The sequence below is a fragment of the Phascolarctos cinereus genome, unplaced genomic scaffold (assembly GCF_003287225.1).
Source record: "Phascolarctos cinereus isolate Bilbo 61053 unplaced genomic scaffold, phaCin_HiC Scaffold_726;HRSCAF=1367, whole genome shotgun sequence".
Classification (NCBI taxonomy): domain Eukaryota; kingdom Metazoa; phylum Chordata; class Mammalia; order Diprotodontia; family Phascolarctidae; genus Phascolarctos; species Phascolarctos cinereus.
In genome coordinates, this window is record NW_027556098.1 from 297,269,464 (window position 1) to 297,289,467 (window position 20,004).

Sequence of the window (20,004 nt, forward strand, 5' to 3'; positions counted from 1 at the left end):
TGTGTGTGTGTGTGTGTGTGTGTGTGTGTGTGTATTTGCTTCAAATGGTATTAGGAACTCATTGTAGTTTATATACTCTATGAATGACATAGACTTGAGCTTTAAGAAAATCATTTTGTATAGAGAATGAATTCAAGTGGAGACAAATTTAAGACAGACACTACTTGGAAGGCTATTGCCATCATCTGGGTAAGAGATGATAAAGGCCTAAACTAGTGGATATATAAGTGGAGATTGATAAGGGGATACATGTGAGAAGTGTTTTAGTGATAGGAATTACAAGATTTGGCAACTGATTAAATATGTGGAGTGAGAGAGAGTAAAGCATCAAGGTTGGCATGTAGATTACAAACCTGAGTGAATGAAAGGATAGTGATCCTCTTAATGGAAATAGGGAAGATGAAAAGAGGGGTATGTCTTAGGGAAAAGATAATGAATTCTGGGACATATTAAGTTTTAAGTGTCCATGGAACACCCTATTGGAAATGTCCAATAGGCAGTTTGTGATGTAGGACTAGACTTTGGAAAGAGCCTAGGTCTAGATGTATAGATCAGGGATTCATCAGTATAGTTAATTAAAACCACAAGCCAATGAAATCACCAAGAGAACCTTGTACTTCATGATGATTAAATAGAATTGTCTCTGTTTCGCTGATTGGAGTCCAAGAGAAATATTTAATAGGTTCAATGGAACAGTACAGCAATAGGAGAGGCATGTATAGTTTTCTATATGTCTGTGTTCTGATGTGGTCATCACCTTCTCTGCACTAAAAGAATGCTGTAAATTACATAGGAGGAGAGAGGAAGGAAAGAAAAATATCAGGAGAGGTAATATAAAAATAAAAAATATCAAAATTTACATTTTAAAAAAAGTGATGGCCCTTGATGGTCTCTCAAGTAAATAATAAATAGCAAATTCAACATCATTTTATTGTTTCTAATTATAGAAAGTACATATCTGACATATTTTAAAATGCTGTTTTAGCATTTAATTTTACAAGGATGCATTATTAATTCTCAAATTCAGAGTAATTTGTTTTTTAAGTACAGAATAGGAGAAATTATTAGCATTATTCTTTGATACAAAAACCTATATTTATTATCCTTATTGATATTTTACATAAAATACTATAGGCCTATGCTATTCTAAAATGAACTAATGCTTGGAAAGATAGGAAATGGTCTCATTAAGGAGAACATTTTATTGTATATTAGAATTTGAAAACTGGAAGGAATGCTTTTAAAGAGAATTCAATGAGGCTGCTACTTTGAAAATGTGATTTTTAAAATGAGTGGAGCTTCAGGTTATTTTTGGTTTTGCTGTTTTCAATTTTAGACACAGTACCTGCAGTTCCGTCATTTTTTTATTTAATGGGAAAACAGGTAAAATAAAGTTACACAACACAATAAAACCAAACATTCTTATGGTGCCCAAATCATCTTATGCACCAAACATTATACTCATACCTCTGTTTTACCATGCCAAGTTTATAGATGAGAAAGCTTTAACAAGAAAAGCTTATGTCTTTCTACCTGGACACGAAAAGCAATAAGTTCTGTCAAACTGTCAGTGGGTTGCTCCCATTTTTATTTCATGGCCCATTAGACAGAGAACAGCCTCAGTGGGAGTTTTGGGAGTTTGGGGCTGGAGGAACCCTAGTTGGAATAGTTAATTGAGTTGATTGAATAAAGGAAAAATGAGCTAACCCACCCTGGTTTCTGCATTTTCTGTGGGTGTTTCTGCCAGAAACTGAGTCAGAAAACTTTAATATAGTGGATATATTCCCAATGGGAAATACAAATAAGATGGTGTTTTTAGTGAGCCTATCAAAGATGAACTTATACCTCAGCCAATTATTTTACTCATTACTAAAAGCAGTCTTTTTATTCAACTTAGCAGATGAACATAATAAAATAATACCAGGATAGTGATTTCTCCTGTCACTTTTTCTATTTGACCTCCAACAAACAAGATTAGAAGAATGAGATACTACTACTTCTGTTATTTGTAATAATTACAATAATAATACATTACATTTATGTAGCCTTTTAAGGTTTGTAAAACAATGTACAAATATGCATAAAGATCATTTGTTCTTCACAACAACTTTGTGCTGTTATGTTATCCATTTTACAATTGATAACTGAGGTTCAAAGAGGTTAATTGACTTACAGGCTACCTCAGCTACTAGATATCTGAAGGAAGATTCAAACTCAGATCTTCCTGGCTACAAGTCCAAGACACTGCTTATCATGCCATCATATTAATAATCAATAACCAAGTTCAGGAAGTCAAGGAGCCTTTGTAAAGAAATACTGAATATTTGATAGTGATACATCAGACTAAAATTCCTATTATGTAATTTAATGCAATTTAATCCAGCTAGCATTTAGTAGAAAATTAATAGATTCAGAGAACAATATTAGGCACTGGGTAAGGGAGAGGAGACAGAAAGTTAAGAGAAGATAAACCCCCCCCACCCTCATTTGTAGTTTAATTGATTTATATGACACATACACAAATATACATAATGTAAAATCATACCTGGAAAACACAGTAGAGAGGTCTATTTGGTGTGATCTTAAGAAGAAATGTCTTTACTGATTACGGAATCTGAGAAGGCTTCATGAAGAAAGTGTTGTTTAAATTGAACATAAAAGAATGGGTGGAACTCAACAAGAAAGAAGAAATTGGTAGGGTATAGGGTATTCCAGGCATAAGGAAATAATGCTAACAAAGGCATTGAGACAAGAAAATGCAGCATGTGCATAGGAGATATCAGTGAAAAAGCAAGTCATGGTCCCAGTGTGGACTGTGGCATAGATGAAGCCAGGAGGATTGAGGAGTATTTGTGTGTGTGTGTGTGTATGTGTGTGTGTGTGTGTGTGTGTGTGTTAACGAAGCCATACAGCACAAAAAGTTAAGATGGAAGAGTATTCAGCAAAGGTGAAATTCATGATAAAAGTACTTACTTCATAATGCCTGCCAAAATATCTGTCAAAATATTGTTCTTTTCCTTTCTTTCTGTTCAAATGGCAACTCATGCCCTAGCCTTCAAGTGCTTATAAAATATCAGCTGCATCACATATGAAGAAAAATCATCCAACATTATCTATATTGAATAATTCCCCAATGCTGGTTGATTTAGCTACAGACTAGCTACTTCTATTGCCACTGGAAGTTGATAAAAGATTAGCCTCCAGTTGGGCTATTTGGGAAGGGTGCCATGAGGTCTGAAATTTTTTGGCCATTTAAACTATGTTGACTGTGTTGGCTAGTGAAGAATGAGTCTTTGACACTTTAGGATGGGTGCCATAAGCATTGGGAAAACACTGTTTCCTGTTCTTTTTTTTTGTCTCCAATGGCAATAGATTTTCTGACCTTCTGTCCATTTGAGGATGGATCTGTGATTCACTGCCCACTCTCTGAGTAACTCCAGCTTTCTGTTAAGTTGGGGAGAGATCTCTGTTCTAATCGTGATAAGAACTAGCATTTATATTGTGATTTAGATGCTCAAATTTTTTCACATATACTTCTTCATTTAATCCTCACAACAAGATAATTGTTAGGTAATTATTGTAAGTATTGTAAGCTTTTACAGATGGGGAAACCAGTGTTCACAGGTTTTGAATTGCCCCAGGTCCCAAGACTAGTAAGTGTCAGAAGTGGCCTTTGAAATCAAATGTTACTTCTCTCCAAGTCCAATGCTCTCACCGCTATACCATACTTTCTTCCTTTACTCATTCTATTTAAACCAGTCCTTCTATATTGTGATCCTTTTGCTTTCCTTCAGTTAACTCAGTTGAACATCTTAGTCTCCTGGCCAATGACCACCATCCTATATCACTGTGAACTTGTAGCATACTTAATGAAAATTTTATTAACTCAGATCTGCTAATACATACATATGTGTAATGTGTGTGAACAAGAGGAAGGAAGAGGAGAGGAAGAAGGGAAGACAGAAACAGAGACACAGAGACAAAAAACAACAGAGAGGAGAAAAAGAGGAAGAGGAAGAGGTAGAGAAGGAAGAGGAGGAGGAATCATACAATCATAAACATAAAAGATCCTTTTGTACCCCATACAGTTTTTACATGTATAACAATTCTCTCTATAAAATGTCCAATGAGTTGTAACTATCCTTATCTTGAAAACCTTCAAGAGGGGAAACCTACTATCTCCTGAGGCATACCATTTCGCCATTGTTTGATTTTTTTTTTAACATAAGGATAAAAATATACCTCATCACAACTTTTACCCATTTGTAGAAAAAACAATCCTTTTGCCACATGACAATGCACATGATAATACTGAAGCCAGGAATCATATCTCCCCAACTTCAACTCTTCTGTAAGTTATGCATCCCCAGTTCCTTTAATCATTTCTTACTTGGCATGATCTCAAGTTTTGTCACTACCCTGATCACTGTCCGCTACTCATGTTCCATTGTGTCACTTTTCTTTCTAATACCCTCAATGAAATGTAGCACTGCAAATGTGGTCTGACATAGAAAGACATAATTAACACTTTCCTATCCTTGGACAGTAGTCCTTTTCAACCAAAGATAACGTTAGCTCTCTAGGCTATCATATCACACTATGGCTCATAGCAAGCTTTCAGTTCACTAAAACTCCCAGATTGCTTTCAGATGAATTGCTGTCCCACAATGCCTCTCCCCTCTTATGGGGTAGCTTGATTTTTGAACCAAAATGTAACATTCGAGCCCAAGTGTCCACACACCAAGTCCACTAGTCTTTCCATAATAACACAATGCCCATTATATACAGACACACAAATGATTACATAAAAGGAACATGATATTAATAGAATGAATGTAGAAATTGAATAAGGATAAATTTTCAAACAACTATACTATGGTATAATAACAGGATTAGACCATTGCATTCTGCTCAGAAATAGGATTAACACCTCCTCACAATCCTCTTACCTGCATCCTACCTTAAAAGCATGAATTTATTCTATCTCTTTTAAGTGACTTGCCATTATGTTTAGCACTTGGGACCTCCACCTGCCTATGGGTCCTTATAAACTATTCCAGGTTCTAATTGTTTTTCATCATAATCCTCTTCAAGCCATAGTGTATTATCATCCTTCCCCACACTCCCTTAATGTCTTTACTTTTAGTTCAGAACAAGGGCTTTTTAATGAATTTGTAATAAAATTAAAACATTCCCCATAAGTATGTAATTTACTTTTCCTATAAGTAAACTCTTAGTAACAGGAGAAGACATGCATGGGGATTAAATGTAGGCTATACACATATGGAGAATACATATGGCCAGAGCTAACATCTAGAAGGATATAAACATACTTTGAGTACATATGATACCAGAGAATACTCATGGAGGGGTGTATGCACAGGGAAAGCGTGGGACCATGGCACACATGTAGAAGGGCAATTCACACCCGTAATTACTATATAGGTCCTCATGTGTTCAAATGATGTTACTTAGCTGGACCTGAATCTGCTCTCAGCCAGGCATTAGAATTCCAGCTGTTCCAACTGACCTTTAGCAGAAAAAATAGCCACCAGATACTATGTGCTCCATCCACTAGGGAGTGATATGGTTAGTAAACCTCTTCTAAGGGACTTCGGAAGGGAATCAATCGCTTACCAATTTTTCAACAAAAAATTATGAAGCTCTTCCCTACAGGTAGGGTTTCTCTGAAGTGATAGCAGTTGCCCAAGGTAAGATCATATCTACTCTCCAAATTCCTCTATTACCCCTTCTGACTCTCTCATTTCAACTCTCATCAGACTTAATGTTTAGCAACCCTTGCTAGCTATAGTTTCTTTTCATACTCCCATGGCTATGGCAAATATCTTTAGTGCTACACTGCTCAGGCAGAAATGGAGTTTAGTGAAACTGTAATGAGAAAATTTCTCCCACCATGCTTTTCAGTTTTATGCACATCAAAACAGCTGGGCTGGTTGTAGAAGACTAAAATTGCTGGTGACCTCTGTCCCAGTCCCTGTGTCTCCCCCTAACAACAAATCATAGCCTGTTCTCTCCCTTTGGTCTCTATCCATGTATAATAGTCAAATATAGATGATACAGCATTTCTTTTTCTTTCAAGGTATCATATCAAGGTGAAAATGTGCCAGATATCCTCAAATGTTTTATAACAAGTAATGGTGCTTTAATTTCCCTGTTCTTTCAGTTATACTCTGGCTGAAAGTTAATCTCTAAGGAAAAAACTATTCAAGCTATTAATGTTATGTAATTGTCTGAAAGAGGTTTTTTTTTCTGAACACCCAACTTACCACCAAGCAAGCAACTTTGTCACTGAAACACATCTTGCTTTCACTGTAAAACACGGCAAACTGTCTAGTGCCAATTGCTTTGAAGAATTTAGCAGAAAAATGAACATGTGTTCCCATTATGTTAGCCTGACTCAAGAAAGAAATGTGCAAACAAGCCTGTATATTTTACTGAGATTTCAATTAGTTTAATTTAGAATTGAAATGTGCTCGCGTCAAAAAATTAGATGAGAGCATGGGCATGGCCATGTGTTTCCAGCATGCAATTACACCTCATCGTGATCCTTGATGGTGCTGTCCAGAAAGCAGCACCAGAGAAAACATCTGAGAAAGCTAAAGTGTTTAATTGCAATATAATTAAAGTGAAATATTTGTGGGTAATTTGCATTCTGCCTTGTCATTTATGGTGATTAGCCTCAGTAACTTTATGTATGAAAGTTAACCACCTCTCAGAATTCTAAGAAAATAAGCTTTTACATATTAATAAAGTACAATAATGTCTTGAGGGCTCGAATTAATGAATTCAGACCCAGCATGCTGTATCTACCACCTCATTGAGGTTTTCTCTTTTTTGTTTTCAAATCTGAATGATATTGGCATCATTGCTAACCAAACCAAAGGAAGATACAATGTATGCTCAAATATTTCTGACATTGTAGCCTGAAGTTCCATAATGGGAAAATAGTATTTTAAGAGAGATCATTTAAAAAGATATGAATAAAAAAGAATTATGCTAAAATAAAACAAAAGAATGACAAAAATTATTATTACAGTGAAAAGTACTTATTGAGAGTCAAAACTGTATGAATTCTAGTGTTAGGACGGCCACTATTTAGTTGAATGATCTTGGATACTTCAATTAACTTCTCTGATCTCGTTAGATAGTCTAACCACTTGATTTTACATGTGAAGATGCTTAGAGAAGTTAATCACAGATAACAAGAGGAGAGGGAAACTGTCAATTTCTAAAATTTTCTTACTCTTTCTCCTGTCATACATGATTGTAAATGTTATAAACCAGGATGAAAAAAAATGGCAAAATCATAGATGGTAAAAGAGGATATAATGTTTACAGATCAATATCATAGAAAAATATAATGCTTTCTTTAATACTGTTTTTCAAATGTCTACCAGTTCAACTTAAGTTGCATCTTTAACCTAATAAATAAAAATACTCAAATACACAACTATAGTTTTCTAAAGTATAGAATATAAAATATATAAAATTTAAAAATACATAAAAATTTGCTAAAAATACAATAATGTCTTTCTATACATGAATAAAGAAAACATCTTGTTTCCTGCAGTGCTACATAATGGCTGTTACAGAAATCTATTTAAATAGTATAATAAAAGGCTATTTTAAGATATTATTTAGTTATAAATGTCCTTTATTACATAAGGAAAGTGTCTTTTGCATTATAGATACACATTTCAACAAATCTTTTCCCCAAAGAGCAAACAAATTCAATTCCAAAAACATTTGCTACAGCACTTGGTAAGTGAAAAGCATTATACCAGGTGTATATATGGATCAGTTGTTACATAGGGGGAAAATATGCTCCTGTAATTTCTTAGGATTTTAACACTTATTAGTCAATTTGGACTGTAATTAAAAATGCCAAGAATTATTTTTCTTACTGATTCTAATTGAAAACATTCCAACTAGTCATTTTCTGTCTGTGGCATAGTAAAAAACCAATAGATATTGAATTAGAAGTTCTTCATCAGATTATCTGTATTTCTATATCTCTGTGGCTCTTGGTAATTCCTTTAAGTTTTTTGAGCTTCACTTCAATCATCTGCAAAACAGGGGATTGAAAAATAGTTGTGCTACTTATCTTGCAATATTTTTATTAGTTATGCATCTCATAAGTCCTTAAGCACTATTTAAATGTTATTTTCTAACAATATAATAATCCATTTAAAGGGATTTATAAATCCAAAATCACTATATAAATGTTATTTATTAGTAATTGAGCATAATATACTAGCAAGAATATTCATCTTGGACATCTATAATCCCTACTACTGGGAAGGGTCTCATAAGCTTTTGAGGATCTCTCAAACTCTGGAGTTCTGAGTTGCCATGAGCTAAACTGATAAGATGCCCACACTAAGTCTGGCACCAATATGGTGATTCCCTGAAAGCAGGGCCAATCAGACTATCTAAGAAGAGTTGAACCAATCCACATTGGAAACAAATTACATCAAAGCTCCCATGCTGATCAATAGGGGGTTTGGGCCCGTGAGTGGTCAGTCTACTTACAACCTAGGAGAATCAGGAAGACCCAATCTCAAAATAATAACAGCAGCAATTATAATAGTAAGTATGTAAGTGCATGGATATATATATATATATATATATATATATATATATATATATATATATATATATATATATATATATACATGTATACACATATAATACTTACTATTGACATAGATTACAGATGAAGATTTAGATGGCACACTTATGACATTTGCAACCTGAAAATAGGAAGGAGAGCTAATACATTAAATGTTAGCCTGTGCTTTATCCACAAGGCCACCCCTAGCTCTAATCACCTCTGTAAATAAAATCTAAAGTAAGACATGGCTATTACAGATCACTGGTTGTTGACTCAGTGGAACATTCCCTTAGGGCCTCTGATTTTTTTCTTACTACTTTCCAATTAAAATCTTCTATCCTTAGATTCTAGTCATGTTCGTGTGCTCATCTATAATCAATAGTGAGTAAGAATTTAAGCCCCTACTATCCTCCTGATACTGTGCTAAGCGCAGGAGTACAGAGATAGGGGGGGAAAAACCACCACCAGTTCCTGCCCTCAAGAAGCTAATAGTGGTGACAACATACAAACAGCTATATACAAGATAAATTGGAGACAATTAAAATATGTGGGAAGGCTTTAGAATTAAGGGGATTGGTGGGAACAACTTCTTGTAGAATGGAGAGTTTAGCTGGCATATGAAGGAAGTCCGGAAGGCTGGGCTTTTATAGCAAAAAAAAAAAAAGATAAATTATATACATCATTATGACTCATACTTAAGGAATAGGTCTTTTTTTGTACTCTCAGCTTATAATAGGGTTTTTTTTTGTACTAGTGGCCACAAAATTCTGCATTAGTAAAGAACTAGCATCTCTAAAACTAGGGCAAATCCCCCAAAATTTTAGAAGTGGAAATAATTTCTACAACATTTCTCTTTTTATATTAAATGTTATTTTGATATGCCCTGTTCACTAGCGTGTCTAGCAAAGTAGGTAAAAAAGGTAGTGAAGATGTGATTTTTATGATAGTTTAATAGCAACAAAGAAAAAAGTTAATAGAAATTAAATCAGAGCAATTAAAAAACTATTCTGCTTTTAATTATCATTGAGATTTATTGTAAACCAGAATTCATATGAGATTGTAAATTCTATGACAACAGAACAGTGGCTTATGCATAGGAGATAATAAATGCTGACTCCATTGACTTTGTTGAATTTGCAGAAGGAAAATATTCTAAGCAATACACATAACACTGAGTTGTGCCTAATCCCTGCCATGGTAGAAAATGGCTATTTCGGACATGTAGTTAGCCCAGAGGAAAATATTTTTGTCGTGTTCAGTTTGGAAATTTTAATAACTGATCCTTCTCTAAAGTAATCTCTTTAGAAATAACACTTCACATAGGGGCAGGTGGGTGATGCAGTAGTATACAGGACTCTAGACAGGAAGCCTGAGGTCTAATTTGGCCTCAGACATTTACTAGTTGGGTGATCTTAGACAAATCATTTAACCTCTGCCTACTTCAGTTTTTCATTTGTAAAATGGGAATACTAATAATAATAATAAAAATATCTACCTCACAAGGTTGTTAGGAAGATAAAATAACATTTATAAAGCTCTTTGCAAACCTTAAAGTGTGATACAAATGCTAACTATTATATCAGTTATTCTTCAATATTCCTATTTTAGTGAGAAATGCTGAATGTTTAATCTGCAAAATATATACATGTATCTGTTTATCACTTTGTACTATGTAGCTGTTATGCTGAACTATTTAAAATATTCTTTCCATTTTCGTCTCTTTTTTTCTCTGTTTCTTTTTCTCGATCTTTCCCTCTAGGTCTCTGCCTCTACTGTCAGATATGTAATAAATGATTTAGTATTCAAAGAAACATCCAGATGCTTTGGCATTTACATTTAATAAATGTTTTTTCATTCATCAAAAAAGATAAAAACACAAAAGAAAGAAACAGCCCAAATTAAAACCATTTTAGATATTTCATCTTGGCTGTGACCTCCTTTTGCAGATACTAGCAAGAGTAAGGAGATGAGGCACAGTATATGAGGTACAGGTATCTTGATCTGCAGCAATTTCTGTTTCTCAGTGCTTCCCAGTCTCTCACTCCACCCTGAGATCTCTACCATTCTTCTAGTCATAATCAGTCGCAGATCAAAGTGCCAGAGGCTTCATGTACTCCTACCCCCAACTCTTGTCATTCTCTGGAAAAGGGGGCTATGTGGATAAGTTAATTTATCTTTCTGAGTCTCCATTTCTTTATCTGCTAAATGACAGTGTTTTATCAAATATTAAGGAACTATCCATCTTTAAAATTATACAATCTTTGATAAAAAGAAAATCTTGTTAACAGATATTCAGCCCTAAGAAAATTATAGAAAGTTCTTCTATGGGTATTCAACCACAGAAAGATGTATTATTCCATTCAGACAAAAAAAGATTTTTGATAGATTTAGATATATAACAGAAATTTGGCTTATAAAGTGAGAAGTGTAGCCTTTTAATCCAACAGATATTTATCTCAATTGGAGAATTTTGAAATTACAGTGGGAACCACATTGAGGAAGTCATATCAGCTAAGATCAGAAAGGGTGTGTACTACATATTTACAAGGCAATAGAAGGGGTAAAGGAATGAAAAAGAGATCAAGAATTGAGAGGAAAGTAAAACTGTTTCTGGCTTTATGCCATTTCCATGCTCTTAGCTAAGGCAAGGATCCTGCCTAGGGACCATCTATAACTTATGTTCCACAACATTCTTCAATTGACAGATTCTTAAACTTTTGCATATCAGTCTCTGTCAGAGATGTTGAACTCAACAAATATGCTGAGCACTTACTATTTGTCAAGCACCTAGAAGGTAAATTTATAGATAAATATGGATCTCAGTTTTCCACAGCCACTTATGAGCCTAGAAAATGTTACTATGGTATAGACTGCATCTTTCTAGACTATATCTTAATAGCTTCCTAAATTTTATGACAACTTAGAACAATGTTCTACATACAGAAAGAATTCAGGGAATAGGTTGGAGATAAGAACTAGACCCATGATTTCATTGATTTAGGGAAGTCCCTAGGGAGAAAGCTGATTCTACCAATGAAGGTTCTGCTTCACCTTCCCTAAAATTTATAGTCTTAGAGAGTTGTCAGAGCAGTGAGAGTTAAGTGACTTGACCAGGGTCATACAGCCAGTAGGTGTTAGAGTTAATATTTGAACCCAAGTCTTCCTGGCTTCAAGGTCAGATAAGCCCCAATATCAATGATATCAACATATACTTAATAATTATTGTCTGATTTTTGAAAGTGAAAACAAAAGTATTATGTACTAATGAAGTTTCCTCAATTTTGGATTTCATTTTTGATCTCCAGGAAGATGTACTATGACAAGAAGGGAAAAATATTAAGTGATATACCATAGAGAATCATTTTTTGAAAATGCTATCAAATGGACAAATTAGAGCTATGGTTCTCATTTTTTTTTAAGTCCTGGGTTTCATGACTCCTGCTTTTGGAAACACTAAATTCAACTATTGCAGTTGTTTTCATATAATTGTAAAAATAGGGCTAGTAGAGATGTCAGACACCATCTAGCACAACCACATCATTTTATTTTTTATGAAAAGTAAGCCTGGGGTTCACTTGGCAAAAGTTATAAAAGTTGTTCATTCAGTGATATATGGAACATTTCATTATAATGTAAACTCCTTGACAGAATGGACTATTTTGTTTTTGTCTTTGTAATCCCTCTACTTAGAATACTTCCTTGCATATATATGCAATTAATAAATTTTTCTTGAATTTAATTGTCTTGAATGTGGTGCTATAAATGATTATAAATTATATAATAATTTGATTTGCTTGGCATCTGGAATATGGTAGCACAGAATGATTCTATTTGATAATCTTATGAGAAGATATATTTAATCAATCAGCACTTCTGGGTGAAAGATGAATGGATTAATGACATATGTTAATTTTATTTGTTTACTTACATAACAGTTTCCAAGTGATCTCATTGAAGAATAAGAAAATTGATCACACACAAACTATATATATATATATATATACATATACATATACATATGTTTATTTGTTGTTTGGTTGTTTCAGTCTTTTCTGACTCTTCATGACCCTATTTGGGGTTTTCTTGGCAAAGATACTGGAGTAGTTTGCCATTTCCTTCTCAAGCTAATTTTTACAGATGAGGAACTGAGACAAACAGGGTTGAATGACTTTCTCAAGATCATACATCTAGTGAATATCTGAGGCCATATTTGAACTCCAGAAGATAAGTCTTTTTGCCTCCAGACCTGGCACTCTATCCACTGTGCCACTTAGCTACCCTAAACCTAAACAGTGCTATGCCAACACACACAAAAAAATAATTTTACAACCAACCTGTGATATAAAGATATGCAAGACTAAAATAAAAAGCTATTTTTGCTCCAAGAGGGTAGCAACAAGTTCATATGGAAAGAACTGAATTAGATGAAAAGCAGCCACAAGCTAGGTCCTAGAGGAGTTTCAAACTTCCCCAAAGTAGAAGATTTTGAAGACAAATCTAAACTATGGGAATCAGCTTGGCATGTGAGTGTAGAAACAAATCAGATAGAGAAATAACAATAGGTAAAGTAAAAATGGAAGTAGATAGGAGAAGGGAAGAAAGAGGACCAATTACATCAGCCAGCATTATGAAATTAGAGTTAATCCAGATACATAGAAGAGAAACATTTTATATTCAAACACATATACATCATACACACACATAATGTTTGTATACACATACTTGGAAATACATACGTTAATAAATTGTGTTTTCAAAGTGCAGCAAAGATATGATGACTTAAGTAGGGTACATAGACAATATGGCAAAATATATTCAAATTCTGAAGAGGATATATAACATTATTATAATTTCCTCTACTCTGTGTTTGCTTACTTCTTTCCCTAGGCTTAAAACAATGGTATGCCATTTTAATGCCCAGGAGGTCAGAGTTACTGAGTAGGGAGATAACATGGTCAGACCTGCACTCAGGATGATAATTTTGATGGCTGAGTAGAGGACAGACCGGAGTGAGGGAAAAACTTGTGACAAAGAGACCAGCCAACAGAATATTGTAATAGTCTACATATGAGGTAATGAGGACCTGCACCAGGGCAGGGTAACAATTTTAGATGGGAAGGGGGGTATATGTGAGAAATGTTATCAAGGTAACATTGACAGGCCTTGGCAGGTGATGGAATATAGGGAGTGAGAGAAAGTGAGTTGTCAAGGATAACACCTAGGTTGTGAGCTTGAGTAACAAGAAGGATGGTGAAATGCTTGACAGTAATAAGGAAGTTGGTAAAGGGGGAAGGTGTGAGGAGAAGTCTTATGTAATGAGTTTGGTTTTAGAAAAGCTGAGTTTAAGATATCTAGTTCAAGATATCTAATAGACAGTAGGAGATTAGAGATTGGAGGTCAGCAGAGAGGTTAGAACTGAATAAGGAGATTTGAAAATCATAAGCATAGAAAGCAAATATAGGAGAAGGGGGCCCAGACAGAGCCTTGGGGTTATATTCACAACTTCTCTCACATCTATTTCTGCAATATCCCTTTTATGGCCCCTTCTTTTTTCCCACTATCAAGTTTTTATGACCAATGTACATGCACTATTATACTGACTTTCTTACAGGTTTTACTATCTATACTCTTTCACTCCTCTTATCGTATCTAAAGTATTTTTTTCATGCCCAGACCTGGAAATGTAATTCTTCTGCTCAAAAATCATCATTAGTCCTTATCACTTCCCAAATATATTTATTGAACAAAAGGGTGATAATGATAAATAACTCCAAATAAAGTTAGAACTTTTTTGCCTGGCATTCAAGACTTAAAGCCACCTGGTACCACCCTACCATTCTTGCTTTCTCTCATTACTGCTATGGTCCAGCCAAACTGGACAACTCTAAGCCTCCTGAATACACATTGTATATTTATGCCCCCTGTTACTTTGCTCATGTTGTTCTGTTTGCTTGGAATTTTCTCCTCAGTCTTTGACTTTTGAAATTCTGCCTGTTGCCTCAGAGCCAATTCAAATCCTACTCCCTCCAAGTTATTGATAATCCTGCTCTCAAAACTCACATAGAACATTACTTTGTAACTCTAATCAACATCATATAATGTCATGCATGCTAGTTATTCATGCTATTCTTCTCTTCTTGTTGAACTGAAAGTTTTTGGTAACTCTATCAGTACATAACAAGGCACTGTACACAGCAGGCAATTAATAAATGTTGTTTATTGTTGTATTTTCATTTATTTTAATTCTCATGTCCTCTCACACAGTTACAGAAATATCAGTAAATATAGGGATTGAAATAAGTTTCTCTTTCATTTATATAAACCAACTGTGAAGGAGGGATGGCAAACATAGAGAAAGAAAAATAAGGTCTGGCAATGTATCAATTTGATACATTGATTCCTATTGCTACCTCACAGAAACTATTTCAAAGTACAAGGACTTAATAGAATACAAATGCTTACCAGAAAGCACATAGCTTCCCAGTATTTTGATTAAGGATTATAGATATCCCAGCAATGATTTCCAGATACTACTGCCAGCCTCCATAGCAAAATGAAAACCCTTTTTAAAATAGTGTTGCTACTGCTAAGCCATTAAGAATTTATGCTCAGTATTAAATCAGATTTCAGAATTATAGAAAGGTCATATCTACTGTCTAGGAGGAAGGGTAATTCAATTAAATAGAAGATTCAAATTAGAATCATAAGAAAGTCATAGAATCATAAAATGCTAGAGTTGAAAGGGCCCATAGAGATTCTCCAGTCCACCCCCTTCATTTTGTAGACTGAGAATGGAGAAGTAACCTCATCAAAGTCATACAGGAAATGAATGCCAGAGCAAGGATAAATTCAGGCATCTTTGCTGATCTAGCAAATTTTCCACTTCAAGTTTGGGATGTTCAGGGAGGACTAATACTTCTGGTATGAGGGCTTGCCAAACCATTTTCAAGGCTGCTTATCCACCTTTGATGTCTGCCTGTCACCCAACTCTCACCTGTGGCTCCAGGAAGCTGTATCATGCACAGCAGCCACACCCTGGTAAAACCATCTCACCAGATGGGCTAAACCAGGTTGAGGGTAACCAACAGGCCTCAAAACCATCAGTGAGTTAGGGGGATGTCTACCTCAAGCATGTGAAGACTTCCCCTGGCAGAATGAGTAGATGAGAACAATTTGTTCCAACTTGCATGAAGGCAGCTGGAGCAGGTGCCATGGAGTGCTTATAGCTTGGTCAGACATTGAAGATACCAAAGTCATTCACTGTATCCCAGGACATTGCCAACCATCTTGACTTTTGTCTTACCACTGGGCTTGGATGACTCTGGAAGAAAAAGTGAGGCTGACAACTTTGCACAACTTAGATCTGCTTCACTTAAATCCAATTCATGCACAAGTCAAGACATCACCCATCATGATGTCATTGATCCTCTTTAAAAATGAAGGATGAACAACAACATAAATTACAATAACAATAACAAAGTTGTTTCTAGACTATTTCATTTTGATAAGTAAATCTTGTATTTCTATAGCTTCTATAGGATTTGGATATTAGAGATTTCCATAAGTTGTTAACTAATTAATTTCAAAAAGCATTTATTAATGCTCTAATAGTTTCATTGTGCTAATCTCATCTTTGACTAAGTTGTAAGCTCCTTAGGAACAGTGAGCATATCTTCTGTTTTTTTGTTTTCCTCTCAGCATTGCCCATGGTGCTAGAAACAGGCTGATTGATTGATTATTTGAAGGCTGTGTTAATGTGATTTCATAAAAAAAAAAAAACTGAAGACAAAAGAGAGAGCCAAAAGAAGGAAGATGAGACAGTTAAAATTATATATATATATATATATATATATACACACATATATATATATGTATGTATGTATATATCTATATATGCATGTATGTGTGTATATATATATGTATATATATGTGTATATATGTATATATATGTGTGTGTGTATATATATATATATATATATATATATATATATATATATATATATATATACTTTTTCAGGTTATACCTTTGATTGGCCCAAGTAGATCTATACAAGGATTGAGATTTATTCAGCTACTTTGTAATTTCACGTTACTGTGATATGACTAATATTTCCATAATTCATTAGCATTATAACAAACAAGTTTAGAATATATGCTAACTGTATTTTTTCCTCTTTGTTTTAGTTTGTTCCCAGTATTCTCGAGGAGTTTTTGCCATTTTTGGACTCTATGATAAGAGGTCAGTACATACTTTGACCTCATTCTGCAGCGCCTTACACATCTCCCTCATCACACCAAGTTTCCCTACCGAGGGGGAGAGTCAATTTGTGCTGCAACTGAGACCTTCTCTCCGAGGAGCGCTCTTAAGTTTGTTGGATCACTATGAATGGAACTGTTTTGTTTTCCTATACGATACAGATAGAGGTAAGTTTTAATCCACTTTCTTTATCAGCAGAATTCTAAATGTCAAACTGAAAGGGCATTTCTGTTTCTCTGAGCTCCCTGTATCATGACTGAACAAAAGGCCTTGAAATCTTTGAAGGACTGAAAGCAATCCTTCATAGAATGTTTTCAGTTTGTTTTCATTTTTTGTTTATTTGTTTGTTTTGAATTATATTTTGAGCAATTTCTTCTTTACCCTAGGGAGAGATTTTTAAGTGAATATGCTTCAAATTCAGTCTATCTTTTCTAAAGAAACCAAATGCTTGTCACTTTAACAAACCTACAATAACTCTGAAAATATTTCTATTTACTCCTGTGATGACATTTTTGTATAGTCACTAAAAATGTTTTCCCCCAAACTTAGCACAGTGATTTTCTTCCAAATCTGAAACATATTGAAAAAATATAAGTACTGTCTATAGCAGTAAGTTTGAAATATATGAACTGCACCTGAGTAATTGAAAGGTCATGCCAATGACAGAGGAGATTGGATGGTAGTCTCCTGTACTTTTTGCCATCTTATATTTTATCTTTGCTTTGCAGGTAGCAGAGATTAGTGATGCCAACTGCCCTACATGCTGGAAAATTCAGCCAAAAATCAAACTAGTGTTACAATGATAGAGAAAACAATGTTCAGCAGTTGATATATTTGCCTTTCCCAATTTAATCTATAACTTAATTAGTCCCCAGATTTTCATATTTCACTTCATTCTGTTTTTATCTAGTGACTGGAAATTAATAGTGCTGAAATAATAGGATCATGGTGTAGATATTAAGATAATACACGATGAACAATACACATTCACTTAAAGTTGATTTTTCTTTAAAGTACATTCATCTTAACATGCAGCTGCAGTTAGAAAGTGGGAATTCAGAATTAAATCTGAAGCAGAAAACATCTTGACAATATTCCTTGGATAATCATCACTTTAATTAGCAAGCATAACACATTCCCAAATAAATAAACTTAAAGATAAGTATTTCCTTTTAAAAAATGAAAAACAAGATTGTCTATGTTCAAGACATTTTTCAGGATAAAAAAATTATACTATTTAATCCTTAATTAAAATTCATGTGCTTCATTAGATAGAGACAACATGGCCCAGTAGACAATGTCATACCAAGGTTGGGCTTTGCACATAATTTAGAACAGCCTGCACAGCAAGTTATCCTTCCAAGCTTCACAATGTTATAACCAGAAGCAAATCTTATCTAGAAATAAGGGGACATGGTATGGGAGACTTCTTCATTTCTTAAAAATGAAAAACTTTCCTATTAAGCATTCCATGTTACAGAATTTTGTACTTTTGTTCATTTCTGTCTACTTTGATAAGTGTGCTTCAGGTTGACTAGTGTGTTGTATTAAAGAAAAATACTCGTGCTGCAATGAAAACCAGCCTTTCTCTCTTATTTAAGTTCAGTTCTACCCCTTTTCACAAAAGGGCATATTAATTATGTGTCCTTCTGGCCTCGTGGAAGTGTCTGGGTGACTAATTATTTAATTTTTATCTAGTTCATTTCTTCAACAAGTATTTATTTATTAATATCATCATAAATAACAATGATTCAGCTGATAACATCTCTTACTTGGTGACTTCACCAGCTCCCATAGGTTCAGTTATTATCTCTAGACAGATAACTCTTTTTATCTTTTGTGTAGACCTTAGCATTACAAACGTTTCAGTCTGTGCCATAAACTACTTTCTAAGGCCAACAGCTTTCATCAAAACAAGCCACGTAAAAATAGTGTTCAGATATAATACTTAGAATACTTAAATGAATCTTTGATTTCATGAGTGTGAATATTCCTTCTGATTTGGCAGATTACAATCCATTCTTGCCTTCCCATCCTAGATAGGTTTTGTTCATATCCTCCCATAAATTCACCAGAGGAGATACAAGGGTCTTCCTCAGTCTCCCTTAATATCACAACAATACCAATGGGGAAAACATGTGTTTGCTGTACAAAATTCCTCTTTTTGATCATACATTTCTTCAATGACTTTTAAAAATCTGGTTCTTCTTTGTTAGTAGTGCTTTATGTATTACTTGTTAGGGTGTACTCATACACCTAACCTGTGCTTCTCAATTGCCCTGAGTCTCACTTTTAACTCTTTATTAACTGGAGTATTTCATAACTTGTAGTCATAAATACCACCAGTATAGATAAAGCAGTTTTTTTAACCTAATTCTATTCAATGCATAAAGATGAATATTGAAATTTTCACAGCTGCTTCAGTTATAGAAGAATATTTCAATTTAAAGTGAAACTTCTAGTCCTCTCTTCAGTCATAGGCTGTCAAATAAAGAAAACTACCTTCTAAAACTACTTTTCTATGTAATCTTGGGAAGAATATTAGTTCTTTGGGGACTATTGTTTCACTTTATAGTTATATATTATTAATGTATATATATGAAATATGTAATTATGCATTACATATGATATGTTATGCAAAATATATTTAATGTATATAATTATTAGAGATGGTGTTGCATAGTGAATAAAGATCTGTCCTCAAAGTCAAGAAGACCTGGATTTGAATCTTATCTTTTCATATTAGTTATGTAACTATGGGGAAGTAAATTTATCTCTCAGTGCCTTATGAAACTTTCTAAGACCCTGAGTTGCATAACAGTTGCTAAACTGCATTGATACAGAAAATATCCTCACCAGGGATTCCCTGTACCAATGCAAAGCATTGGTATAAGACATAGACAAAACAACAACATGAAACCAAAAAAAATGGAAATATTTAATAATGGTTTATAAAGGTTGATTTAACACCTGAATTTACAAATCCAATTAGAATGGATCTGGTATGAGCCAATCAATCAATCAATAAACATTTATTAAGGGTCTACTATGTGCCATGTATTGATTGCTTTAATATTAAAAATATTTTGAAGGTGGGTGTAGTTTTTTTTGT

At 34.1% G+C, this 20,004-nt stretch overlaps 1 protein-coding gene across 6 annotated transcripts in view; it reads left to right on the plus strand.

Annotated features, from left to right (window-relative positions):
* The window catches only part of GRIA4 (glutamate ionotropic receptor AMPA type subunit 4), a 465,778-nt gene that overhangs the window by 171,687 nt on the left and 274,087 nt on the right, over positions 1-20,004 (plus strand). For all 6 annotated transcript variants that reach the window (XM_020996163.2, XM_020996162.2, XM_020996164.2 and 3 more), the window contains one exon: positions 16,820-17,059. In XM_020996163.2, the coding sequence (XP_020851822.1) occupies positions 16,820-17,059 (240 nt within the window). The remainder of the gene's footprint in view (positions 1-16,819; positions 17,060-20,004) is intronic.